This window comes from Zingiber officinale, chromosome 4A (assembly GCF_018446385.1).
Source record: "Zingiber officinale cultivar Zhangliang chromosome 4A, Zo_v1.1, whole genome shotgun sequence".
Taxonomy (NCBI): Eukaryota; Viridiplantae; Streptophyta; class Magnoliopsida; order Zingiberales; family Zingiberaceae; genus Zingiber; species Zingiber officinale.
This window is the reverse complement of record NC_055992.1, coordinates 97,175,577-97,189,485: the sequence shown is the minus strand read 5'-3', so window position 1 is coordinate 97,189,485 and position 13,909 is coordinate 97,175,577. Positions and strand designations below refer to the sequence as shown.

General features: G+C 35.6%; 1 protein-coding gene and 1 long non-coding RNA gene across 3 annotated transcripts; both read left to right on the top strand.

Annotated features, from left to right (window-relative positions):
- The first annotated feature begins 8,158 nt into the window (after positions 1-8,158).
- LOC121972527 (zinc finger MYM-type protein 1-like) lies at positions 8,159-10,301 on the top strand. Its single transcript, XM_042524184.1, has 3 exons — positions 8,159-8,962; positions 9,083-9,544; positions 10,230-10,301. Exons 1-3 carry the CDS (start codon positions 8,159-8,161, stop codon positions 10,299-10,301), a joined length of 1,338 nt encoding a protein of 445 aa, XP_042380118.1.
- A 1,440-nt stretch (positions 10,302-11,741) lies between these two features.
- On the top strand, positions 11,742-13,303 carry LOC121970278. Of its 2 annotated transcripts, none has more exons than XR_006108886.1 (3): positions 11,742-12,160; positions 13,022-13,192; positions 13,271-13,303. It is a non-coding gene; the product is annotated as an uncharacterized LOC121970278 (long non-coding RNA). The 2 variants fall into 2 exon arrangements; XR_006108887.1 differs by having other exon boundaries at positions 11,742-12,166.
- The last annotated feature ends 606 nt before the right edge of the window (positions 13,304-13,909 follow it).

Genomic DNA, 13,909 nt, shown 5'->3' with positions numbered 1-13,909 from the left:
TCAAAGGGAGTGACCGGATACTTGGCACAAAGAGAAAAGTCCAAGTTGGTCAAAGGGATTGACCGGACACTTAGTGGGAAGTCCTAGCAGGTCAAAGGAGTGACCAGATGCTAGGCATGATGTACCAATAGGTCAAGGTTGACCGGATGTTGGTTTGAGAGGCTAAGGACTTGGTTTTGGGCAAAAACCAAGAGCTGGATCGATCAGTGGATCGATCCAGGAGCTGGATCGATCAATGGATCGATCCAGGCCTTTCCCAGCGAACAGAGAGCCTCTGGATCGATCCGTGGATCGATCCAGAGGTCCCAATCGATCAGCCGATCGATTGGGACGCTGCTGGTTCGCGCGATAAGCGCTGGATCGATCCGTGGATCGATCCAGGCGCTCTGGATCGATCCGTGGATCGATCCAAAGCCTCCCCGATCGATTGGGAGTTTTCGAATTGATCGGGATCCGACCGTTGCGTCGTATTTGAGCTGCAGGCGTGCGATGGCTGCGGTATCTCTTCACCGATTCATTTCAGATCTTCACCAGCTCCTCCACAGCTCTTTTCAAGCTCGAGATCGCCAGTTCTTGAAGGTTCTTGGAGGCTCTTCCAAGTCAAGAGGCGGATCAAAGCAAGAAGAAGAAACTAGGGTTAGGGTTTGTGCACTCATTGTAAGCTTGTAAGCTTGTATTTCTTTACTACCCTTTCTTCTTCTTGTATTGAGTCTTGTAGGGCTTCTCCGCCTTTGGTAGTTACCATAAAGGAGAGTTTTATTAGTGGAGGGTGTGTGTGTTGGTGTGGATCCTTGGACTAGTCACCTCTTGTGAGGTGGATACCAAGTAAACCAACCGTGTTAGCGTTGTGTGATTTGTTTCTGTATTTTCCGCTGCACATCTTTGAAGAAACAAGCAACGTCGAACACCGGGCACGCGACGAGCTATTCCCCCCCCCCCCCCCCTCTAGCTACTTTTCGGTCCTAACAGGGAGGTGGTTAGGGTTAAGAGCTCTAGGGGAAACTCAAAGAGTCAAATTGGGATCCATGGTCAATGAATCTCAAGTGAACCTTGCTTGGGATTCAAGATGGGTGATGGAATGTGCAAAGGGATTAGAGATGGATTTGAGTATCTAATCTAGTTAGTTGACACAGAGGAAGATGAGATTCATTCATAAGAATATGAATGAAGTTCATATTATATGATAATTAGTTTCAGATGTATAGATGTCATATAAACTAATGTTAGGAATGCATTATGATTTAGTATAGGTAGATACATCAAGAGAGAGCCAAAACTTGGACTTTAGGTTAAGGTTTAATTGAACCATTTAAATGATTTTAGATTTTATGTAAATATTAGGATCTATGATGAATATATTTTTAAATATATTTTTTCTAAGTATACAAGGGTAAAAAAAAATCTCTCCATAAAATTTGAGAATTTTTGGAGGTTTGTAGAATTTTTGATACATTTCTAAAATTTGGTTCAAAATGCAGTTTAGGTTGAAAACAAGTGTCAGTCGACTATCTTAGATACCAATCGATTGGTAATAATATTCATCGAATACAGAAAGGTTCTGTGAGGTCATTTCGATGAGGGAAGTCAACTGGGGTCTAGGGTAATCGACTAATACAGTTTGAAAATATTTTCAGTAATAGAAAATGACCAAAAGGATAGTGTACATGTATATAATCTTATGAGTGATTAATATATGATAATTATGGTCATTAGAGGTTAAAGAGTTCGATAATTGGAATATTGTTAGATCTCTTTTTTGATGTATGGCAAAAGGGGAGAAGTTTAAGTTTAAATGGGAAACATAAATACCTTTACGGAAAATCCTAGCTCAAGGGGAGCTTAGGTAAAGGGGGCCTAGGATTAGGTTCCATGATATATGAATGACTAGATTGCATGTTTATTTACATGTTATTGTATTATATGTTTCCCTAACTTAAATGGATTGCCAAATATCAAAAAAGGGAAGATTATTAGAACAATCAATGTGACCCTAGGTTTTGATGTTTGGGCAAAGGTTTAAGTTAGGTTATTTATTGTATTTGATATATACTTGTGAGTGTACAGGAAGCAGGTACAATAAGGCAAAGTCCAAGTGTGATCTTGGCAAAGACAAAGTCCAAGTGTGGAGGTTTGGCGGTCTAAGCTAAGCGTGTAGTCTTGTCAACATAAGTCCAAGTGTGACTTGGCAAGGTTAAAGTATCAAATCAAGAAGCTCTTGGCAATGGAAGACCCGACAACAAAAGGCAAGGCCGAAGGAAACTCTTGAAAGTAAGGTCTGAAGGATAGGGAATCATCTTGTTGGATCATAGAGACGCTTGAAGGAGGTGAATAGCATTTGTCGAAAATCACAATTTAAAATGAGTTATGCAGCAGAATAAAGAAAATAAAGATAATGCTAACAAAGCCAAGTTTTACTCGGTTCAGAGCCTGTGACGACTCCTACTCCAAGACTCACGATTGTTCATCGTTTTCGTTGGACAATCACTATCAGTTCGAATAATGAGTTACATAGATTTAATACAAGAACTGAAATTAATTGTTACCAACAAACAGAAAGGAAATTAAAATCTTTTGTTCTTTGAACTTCGAAGCAATCTTTCGAAGCAGCATGCAAGAATGAAACTTGTAGTAGATGTTGTTCTAAAGCTACTGGTTGAAGACCTTTATACAGGCTCATTCTGGGCACTTGGAACCCCTTCGGGCACCTGGACCACTGCTGACGTGGCAATCTCTCATTAAAACTTGATTCGTCAAATTTATCTACTTTCGGGCGCCTAGACCGTTGAAGTAGGTTCGGCTAGTTGTCACGCTCCAACTCAGCTTCGGGATGTAATTTTTGGTCTGGGCGCCTAGACTAGCTCCGGGCGCCCGGACCGCCCGGGTGCCTAACCAGGACGCCCGAGTGAGGCTGGTCCAAGCGCTCAGATCCCTTCCGGGAGCCCGGACACCCTTTTTTCAATAGCTTCTTCTCTGCAAAAAAGGGTTAGTTTAAGAGATAAAAAATAAGTTTATCCTATAAAACAAAGTTAGCAAAATACAGCAGAATAATAGTAGTAATTAGATCCTATCTCCCCGAGACCAGGATTTAGTCAAGATCTCAACTTAGGTTTCGCAAATAGACCTAAATTGGACTGACACCTACAGTTCCCTCAACGGGAAATGCATCCTCACTGGATCTCTCCTCCAGTTGCTTACCTCCGCTTACCAACTATAGTTACTTGACTTGTCTTTGACCCACCAGGTTTTCCCGCTGGTTGTCAGGTCCCACGGACCCAATTAGATTTTGGCCGATTATAAAGTCCCGCGAATCCAACTGAACTACTCACCAAATATCGGGTCCCGTGGACCTATCTGGATTTCACACTACCTATCGGGTCCCATAAACCTGGATGGATTTCAGCTTGGTGTCGGGTCTTTCAGATCCGTCAACTCCTGCATACTTGGTAAAACAATTAGATCATAAAATACTCTAACTTTAACTCACTTGTCATTCATCTAAACCTGAGTTAGATCATTAATGTGAATTGCACTAACACACTCGAGGGATGTAAGGCTGATGGAGGAGGCTAGAAGGTAAGGTTGAGGTTGTGCGGCCGAGAATGAGTGCATGAGAGATTGTACTCAAGGTAAAACCCTAGGTTTAGGGTTTACCAGTCGACTTGTAACTTTATTAATCAATTGGTGGGAGCAAACAGAGGACTCTATTCGCTCAACCAATGTGGACCAGTCGATTGGTATCGAACCTTTGGGGGTATAATGGTCAAATTACCACAAAGGTCAGTCGATTGGTGACTTTACCAATCGACTAGTTGCGGGAAAACAGCTCGAATATTTTTCCCCAAGCTCTATATAATGGAGCTTGGAATTACTAGCTTGGGTTACGAAATTAGATGTGGTTAATCCCTAATTAGAGTCTCCAAGCTTTTGTGATCCAAGTGTGTGTGTGTGATCGAGTTTGTGGTGAGGTTTCTCCACTAAGAAGGAATCGTTTACTAGTCGGAGTTTGTCGGGGATTGATCCACTAAAGGATCGTTGGGATCATCCACCTTACAGACATGCCGTAGAGTAGGAGTCCTAATCTCCAAACCATGTTAAATCAATGTGTTGGTTTGCTTTCTTGTTTTAGTTTAGCTTTTGTATTTATATTTCCACTGTGTGCTAATGAGTGTAGGAAGCAAATGAACGATTTAGAGTAGACCATCTATTCACCCCCCTCTAGCCAGGCATCAAGGTCCCAACAGAATGTTCATGGAAAAACTAAAGACACAACCATGTGAGGAATTGAAAGAATTAGTTAGCATACTTGAGTTGCATCATAATGAAATAATTAATAAATTTTCACAGACTTGTTATACATTGGACAAAGAAGGTAATCAAGATTTATGTAGTTGGCTGAAAGAAATCAAATTCTTAATGGGTATGCCTCGAATATGGCTCGATGTGTATTCATGAACAAATTAAAAATGTTTGGAATGAAGAGTCATAATTGTTGCATGCTCATGCAAAGACTTATTCTAATTGCTTTTCATGACCTATTTCCTAATAATGTTTGATAAGCACTTATAGAATTAAGTATATTTTTTATAGATTTGACATCGAGAGTTATTATGGCAACCGATACTTTGACTAGAAATAGAAATTCCTCTTATACTATATAAACTTGAGCATATATTCCCTCCTAGTTTTTTTATTTAATGGAACATTTACAGTTCATTTACTTTATGAGGCACAACTAACTGGTCTTGTATAGTATAGATAGATGTATCCACTTGAACAATTTTTTAGGAGATTAAAGAATAATATTCATAATAAAGTAAGAGTTAGGGGTCAATATGTAATGGTTATTTAGTTGAAGAAACATCTTATTTTTGTTCATATTATTTTTTTGATAATGTGAAAATCAGACATGGCAAGTGCCCTCAAAATTCTGATGATACTCAACCGATGGACCCAAAGATACTTTATATTTTTTTACATAGGATCAAATCACTGATCGAGTTGCTCAGGCATCTCAGGCTGCTATAGAGGGAGAGGAGTTACAAACTCTATCAGATGATGTATTAAATGATATATATTTTGACATTGTCGGTAGAAGGAAAAAGAACTTTCTCTACGACCTTAGCTCTTAGGTAAAAGTCACGTATGAACGTATGATAAATCCTAGGCTTAGGGGTTGTCATAGTTCTTCATCTATTGAAGTGCAAGTGTTAAGATAAGAAAATCAAGAATTGAATGACGGGGTCATGACATTAGAGCAATCTCAGTCAGTAGTGAGCAATCGATGCAAGATCGAGTCAAGATGTTAGTAGAGTGGCAAATGTAAGAACTCTTCTCTCGCTTTCCATTAATGAGTCCTTTTATTTTTCCAATGCCACATGGTTTTAACTCATAGGAGACTCAAGACATGAACGATACTGATAAGTAGCTCATGGTTCTAAGGTAGCTTTTTTTGTTTATCATTGGTTCTATTAATTTTAATACTATATACATTTCTATTTTTGATTCTTGACTTTTTTTTTTCAGGAACAATACAAATAAAGTATATTCTATCACCATCAGTAGATATCTAAACTCTCATTAAGACATTTTTTTTAAAACATGTCAATATTGTATTTATCAATTTGTATACTTTTCTGATAAGTAATTTTGCACTTGTGTATATCTATTTTAATTTTAGGTTTACCATATGAGCCAGATTTATTTCATACATGAGTAGTTTTGCCCTTGATTTTTTTAATAACATATCTATTGAACTTGTTGTAGGATTATATGATGATGAATGTACTATTGAGTAGGATGTGAGATGTGTTGGATTTGGATGCGTTGGTTTTGAGTAGAATGTGTGGTTTTTGTGATGAAATTGTTTTAGAACAATGCATGATGCTTTAAGTGAATGATGTAATTGTTTGTGGATGTTTTGATCCTGTTTGTGAATTGTTTGGGGATGTTTTTGAATTGTTTATGAATGTATCATGTATTGTTTGTGAATATTGAATGTATAATAAATGATTTGTAATGTTGTATCATAATATTAGATTGAAATTGGGGCATAAGTAAGATTTAAATCATGGAATTAAGGGGGTGTTGCCAAAACTTTACTCTAAATTAGCGATGAAAATAAAAAAAATCTATCGTTGAAAGTTTACCCTAATTTACAGTGACGGATTTACACTTGGACCCGGGGGGGCCATGCCCCCCCCCCCCCCAGTCCATATGTAAAGTTTATTAATATTAGTTATAATATTAATTATGAGTAATAATATTATTAGTAAATATTAATTAAACATTTTGGTGGAAAAATATGTACGAGTTCCGAACTTTGCAAGAGGCGGCGGCGTCGTTGCAGCGGCTCCTCTCTCCGATGTTGTTGAACCAATGATCGTCGGATGTTAGACGTGGAGCGGTGGAGGTCTAGTGCGACGAGAACATTCTCAAGCCCTATTTGAGAGAAAGGTACAATTTCCTTCTACTCCTTGCTATCTAGTTCTTAGGGTTTTGAAACTCTTAAAACTGAGAAGGGAGAAAGAAAAAAAACTATTTTTTTGATGTTTCCATGTTCTGATGTTCATTTCTAGTTTTCTACCACACTATGAAGGTTAGCTGTTAGCACAAATTCATACCTTTATTTATGAATGAGGCAAACCTGCAAGGCAAGAAGAACATACACACAAGGGACGGGGGAGATAAATACCCAAAGTTCAAAGACCAAGATTCCATAAATTTTGTGAGAAAAAAATCTTAATATAATAATATTACATCACATGGTTCCCTTGTCCTACTATTTAGCTGCCGTGGGCTATGGCTCTTATTGAAGCAACCTATAGATTCATCCTTGCAGTTCTTTCTCAAAAACAAAATTATCTAAACTTCACAATTTTATTAGATTCCTTATTTTATTTGCTTTTCTCTTTTTTGCTGCATTATTTGATTTTGTTTGGCTTTCTCCCACTAAAATGATTAATTTTAGACATTTTAATCAAATCTTGTGATTTTAGAAATTAAACTACCTAAATGGCTAAATGGTTGAAATTAGAATTGTTGATTTAATATTTGATGAAATGATAAAAAGCATGATTTTTTTTAATGATTTGTTATTATTCACTAACTTAATGTTTTATTTAATAGTGTTGTTATTAATTATTATTCACTTATTTGAAATAACATGAGTTTTCATTGTCAAAGGCTTCATATACTTCAAATGGGAAAATCTGTTACGATTGATAAGTTTTTTCAAAGAAAGAGAGCAAATGAACATGATCCAGCTACTCCTATAACCCCATCAATAAGATCAAATAATAATGATCTTCCATCTGAAATCCCCCCTAAAAGATTCAAACATACAGAAACAGAAGAGGTTAATCTCCATTCTTTAGAACGTGGTCCAGGATTGCGTCGATAAATTTGGGAATATCATCCTAACCAACGAGAGGAGATTTGTCGAGCTTATTTGAATATGAAGGCATATCAACCTATTCTTCGAGAATATTCATTAAATAAAAATATTAAGCACCCTCGAAGATTTCAGTCTGCTTGGTATGAACAATTTCCTTAGTTGGAGTATTTACCAGCTAAAGATAAGGCATATTGTTTTTCATATTTTATCTTCAACAAGCCATCAGGATGCTCAAATCAAACTGCATTTACTATTGATGAATTTGATAATTGGAAGAAAATTTGAAATGGAAAAGCTTGTGCTTTCCTAGGCCATATAGGGAAAGATAATGTATCTTCACCCCATCGTAATGCTGAAAAGGCATGTGAGGATTTGATGAACCAACCACAACATATATCACGGAGATTTGACAATTTTAATGATGAACAAGTCGCAGCTAATCGTCTTCGGTTAAAAGCTCATATACATGTGATATTGTTGCTTGCACTTCAAGGAATTCCGTTTAGGGGCCATGATGAGAAATCTAGTTCATCTAATCGTGGCAATTTTCTTGAATTTTTGGATGTGCTAACTATGTACAATGACGAACTTTCAAAAGCAATTGCGAAAGCTCCAAAAAATGCCAAGTATACAAGTCACGATATTCAGAAACAAATATTTCATGTGATTTCCATGAGAGTGAAAAATATAATTCATGAAGAAATTGGAGTTGCCAAGTATTGCATAATTGTTGATGAATCTTGAGATGAATCAAAAAGAGAGCAAATGTCTATAGTATTGAGATTTGTTGATACTAATGGATTCATTCAAGAACAATTTTTTGGGCTTGTTCATGTATCTGATATTGCGGCTTTGACTTTAAAGAATGTCATATATTCTACTTTGGCTCACTATAATTTGGATGTTCAAAATATTAGAGGTCAATGTTATGATGGTGCTAGTAATATGAGGGGTGAGTTTAATGGATTGCAAGCTTTGATTATAAAAGATTGTAGAGGTGTTTATTATGTTCATTGCTTTGCTCATCGGTTACAATTGGCTTTAGTTGCAGCATCAAAAAATGTGACACCTATTCATAAATTTTTTGATAGATTAACTTTTATAGTTAATATTGTTGGTTCTTCATGTAAGCGTAATGATGAATTGAAGAATGCTCATGCGGATGACATTGCACATTTGATTGCAATAAATGAACTCGAGACAGGGCGTGGACTTAATCAAATAGGTACTTTACAACGAGCTACTGATACACGCTGGAGTTCTCATTTGAGATCATTGAAAGGCCTAATTAAGATGTTTAGTGCATCGTGTACGGTATTGCTCAAGGTTATGGATGATGGGCTTCCTCCTCAACGAGCAGATGCAACATCTGTTTATGATGAAATGACTTCTTTTGATTTTGTATTCATCTTGCATCTTATGAATGAGATTATGGGGATCACAGATATTCTTTGTCAGGCTTTACAAAGTAAGTCTCAGGATATTATAAATGCAATGGAGCCGGTATTATCTACTAAGAATTTACTTCAACATATGCAGGATAACAAATGGAATGATTTGCTTGCAAAAGTGAAATCTTTTTGTGAACTTTGAAATATTGATATTCCTGATTTCAATGCTTCGTATATTGATAGATGAGGACGAGCCCGCGTTCGTCAAGACAATTTCACCATTGAGCATCATTATCAGGTAGACCTCTTTTATGCTTCTATAGATTCACAGTTGCAAGAAATTAATGGGCAATTTAGTGATGATGCTATGGAATTGCTCATTCTTAGTAATGCCTTAAATCCTCAAAATGCGATGGAGTCTTTCAAAATTGAGGATATTTGTAAATTAGTTGAAAAGTTTTATGCCCAAGATTTTACAAGAGATGAAAAAGAGCAATTGGAGATGCAATTGAAGCATTACGAGCATAATGTAGTCAAAGGACCTGACTATAAAAATCTTTCAACCATTTCAGAATTATGTCAATGGTTGGTGAAGACTAACAAATATGTTACATACAACCTCATTTTTAGAGTGATCATACTTGTGCTTACTCTTTCGGTTTCCATTGCTACTACAGAACGATCATTTTCTGCGATGAATATTGTGAAAATAAGGCTTCGGAGCAAAATGGAGGATACTTTTCTCTCGGATGCATTAATGGTATATATTGAGAGAGGAATTGCTAGAAATATGAGCATAGAAGATATTATTGAAGACTTCAAAAATTTAAAAGAATGTCGAATTCCTTTTAGTTAGAGGATTGTATTTGATACTTAATTGGATGTACATTAAGTTCATGGTTTGATCTTTGACTATGAGACTAATTTATAATTAGTTTTATGTCATTTCATCTATTTGAAAAAAAAATCTACTGCTCTGTAAATTCAGCAAGTTTGTAGGTATGTTGGAGGTAGTTAATTCCTATTCGTTACTGCTCTATATAATCTGGTGGAGAGTTTGGCTGTGGTGTAAAATCTTGGATTCCTATTTGCTCCCTATCCGTCTATAAAATCTGCTGCTTTGGGAAATCTGCCGCTTATTTGCTGCTGCTTTGTAAATTAAATTTAGCAAGTTCTAAAAAAAATCTACTTCAAAAGTTTTTATTGGAGGTTTGATAAAATACATTTTAGAATATCTTATTGCCTTGCTATTGATTTTCTGTTACACAACTTATGATGATCTTATTACTTTATAAGTTTTTCATTTGGCACTGAATGATGATCTTATTACTTTATAAGTTTTTCATTTGGCACTGAGGACTAAGTTTAAAAGAAGCATTTACAAATTATGAAGTTGTTAATGGTAAGTCGTGATTGTTTTTCTGATTTCTTTTTAATCTTTGCAGTACATTATACTCACTGGTATTTATGTAGCTAGAGTCATTATTGACATGAAAAGTGGAAGGTCCAAACTCTAGAGGGTTTGGTTTTATGACTTTTACATGCAGTGAAGAAGCTTCAGTTGCTATACGTGGCATGGATGGGAAGGTAAACATGTTTTTCTATTCTTTTTGTTTATTTTATATAATGTTAATAGAATATGTAGATGTTGTGGCATCATTCATTTTAAAAAATATGAAAGTGACGGGTGCTTTATGGGATGCATAGTACAAATTAGTAATCTAATGGTATGAAATTTCATATAGACATAGTGATTATATTATACTATGTTAGATTTCTTAACTAAGGACTATAAATACTAATTTAGTCATTTTTTTTTCTTTTTTAATCATTCAAGTGTTTAAGATTGTGCTTAGGTCCTTAATAAGTGTCTTCGGAGAGTTTCTTAGTTCGAAAGAGTAGATGATCACACACATAAAATCTTAGATCCACCCTTGCTAATTTAGCTAGAAAATAAAATACCTATCGATAAAGTTAGTGATGAAATAAAAAAAAATCATTAAACTTATTGATGATAATAAATTTTCATTGCTAAAATTAGTGAGGGAAACAAATAATCCTTCGCTAAGTGACGTCGGCAACTAAAAATATTACTACTAAAACTTTTGGTCGATGTCTTTATTGTAGTGCATGAACCAGAATATTCTATTTTTGGAATACCAAAATGGTGATGCTGAAGAAATTTATGAGATCATCATTAGTTTAATGATATTTTTTTTTAAAATAAATTTTTTAGGATCATCCATAATTTTTATATTAACCTCTTTGATTAAATAATTAATTTTTTTATTTTTTTTAAATTTAGTTCCGTTTAATTCAAATATGAAATTTTAATTTTTTATTTTAATTTAGGATTAAAATAGATGGGAAGGTTTATTGGGGGAATTAAGTGTACTTTTGATTAAAATCAATCAATCCAACATTGTAATTTCATTTTCTCATGCGTTAATATTATTTTTGAAAAATAATAAAATTATATTTTTAGAAATAAGATTATTATTAAAAAATAATAATAATTTAAATATTTTAAAATATATTTAAAATATATTTATTTAATGTGATATAATTTGAAGATGATTTAGTGAATTGTGGAACTCATACATAATGAGTATTAATGTTAAAAGGAATGCGGATGAAAGAATTATGTTGTTATAATGAGTATGTGGTAGTGGATCTCATATTTTTTTATGAGGTGCTGGATGTTATAATGATATAGAATTGTGGATGCCCTTATAAAATATGATATTATTATGAAATCTTTAATAATGATTTTAAAAATAAAAAATATTTTAATTGTCCGATTCTAAATATTTATTATTGTCCTAAAAAATCGATTAAAATTATTTTAAAGATAATTAAAGTTTTTGTCTGGATAAATTTTATCTTGAAATTTTAAAAAGGAATCAGAATTTAATGAAATTTAAATATTTGTCGCGATATATTTCATTTACTGGAAGCGGTGCATGATCTGCACGTGAGGAGGTGGGAACACCATGTTCCCCGCGAGGCGGAGAATAGGGCGGACTTCTTGCCGACGATTCCGACGCCCGCCCTGCTTCTTAAAATCCCCCTCCTCGAGTTCCCCACGTCAAGCGCCCGTTTAATAACTAGAAGAGCTTCAATTCGATCGGTTCTTAGATTTCGATCCTCCTCTCCTCTGTCGTCGTCGCCGCACTCTCGGGTTCGCTTGGTGCAGGTCGGGAACCGATCGGCCGTCGGCGCCGTAGCTATGATGGATAGGGCGGGCGCTTCCTGCCTCCCCTCGTGCCTTTTCTGCTCGATTCCCCACTTGCATCAAGTGAATTCGAGAATCCTTGGCGAAAAAGCAAGCTCCTTGTTTGGATTTGGTCTCTTCAAATCATGATGACCTTCTCTGGTTCTGGTTCTTATCTTCACTTCGTTGCCTTGCTTCTCGTACTTGTTTTTTTCATATAAAAGAACGATTTTTGGGGTATTTCTGTGACTTAGATGCCTGCGACAAGATTGCTTATACACTGTTTTACGACGATTCCTGAAGCTGTATGGATCTTGCGGGTTGCCTGACTGTTTTTGAGTGAAAACTCATTCATAGTATTAAAATCCTCTTTTGATACAGTTCTAGGAAGATCGTATCAAAACAAAATTATGTTACGAGTCCAGATTTTAACTGTGAAAATAACCTATTTCGCTTGCCTAATGATCTGCAATTAGATGTATGTTAGAAATACTTTACTTTAGCATATGGGTCTGATGACCTAACATAAGGATTATAAAATATCTTATTTATTTCTAATTTAATTAACAAAAATAGTTGCTGTGCTGAAGTTGAAAAGTGAATGTCATTCCAAATTAAACCAACAGCCAGAAGATTTGTGTTTTGTTGAGAACAGCAGGCTTGATGTGCAGTTTGGTGAGTGATTGATCTTTTTTTGAGGATCTATCTCAGTGGTTGGTTGAGGTTTGCTAGATATCATGTTAGATGAGCTAAATGTGGCTAGCTTATGTTTTGAAGTAAACGATCAGTATATTATGTTGGCAAGTAGCATTTTATTCTGATAGTTTGCCATCTACAATCGTTGCACAAACATTGAGACTAAGTATTGTTAGGGTGCGTTCAAGTGCTAATGAAAAAAAATGGAAGTGTTACTAAAATTTGTCCATTAGATTCAATCTTCTTTCTTGAGGTGCAATTTTGAGATTGAAACACAAGAAGACAATAAATGAAGCAGCTAAAATGTAGCAGTAATGTTCTTGTCAGGTAAGAGATGCACTCAGAGGCATCAATGTCCTTCTCAGGCAATGACAAGCACAAGCACGAGAGACGGGAATCTAAGCGTTCAAAAGAAGACAGCCAAAGCATTGGAGTTTTGTGGCTTTGTGATATGCCCAAACTTTTTTTAATAAAGCAACTTTCTGAAGAACATTTTTAGTAGGTTTCATGCTGTTTGCGTTGCCTTAATTATATACCTCCTGATATGCATGTTTTGTTCTAATTTTGAACCTTAAGGTTGCCGGATGAGGCCTGCTGTTCTGAAGAAAAGAGAGAGAGAGAGAGAATTGGCTGGGCTTTCTGGTGGTTTGCTGGTTAAAGTTCTTGATCACTGAGGCAAAGATGACGACTAAAGTTGAGAAAGATGAAATGTTCTATTATTGACATTGTAGTGAAGGAGAAATAATACATCATATTCACTTAATTTAAATGATTCTAATATTACAACAACTCTAACAAACAACAAGATTTAGCTTTTGTTTCTCCATAATAACAAGTAGCATTTTGTAGTAAATAGAATAAAAGCGAAGGCTATTTGTTTTTGAGAGCAGATCTCCGGGTCCTTTTTTTGTGGATCAAGGGATGGATCATTCATAATTACGACAAAATCGTGATTGTGATCCGGTCCGGAGGCCACTAGTGGTGGACAAGTGGTCAGGTTGTTGGACGTCGAGTGAGGGGTGGCCTCCGGACGGCCTTCGGTCGTCCTCTCCACATCAAATTATAATCTGGAGAGGACGATGAACCCAGGAAGAGTTTGCAATTAATTGCGACCGGATTGCGGTCACAATTCGGCCGCAATTATAAGTGGTACATCCACTAATTCAAAAAAAAAAAGAGATCAGGAGATTTGCTCACTTTGTTTTTGTTTATATG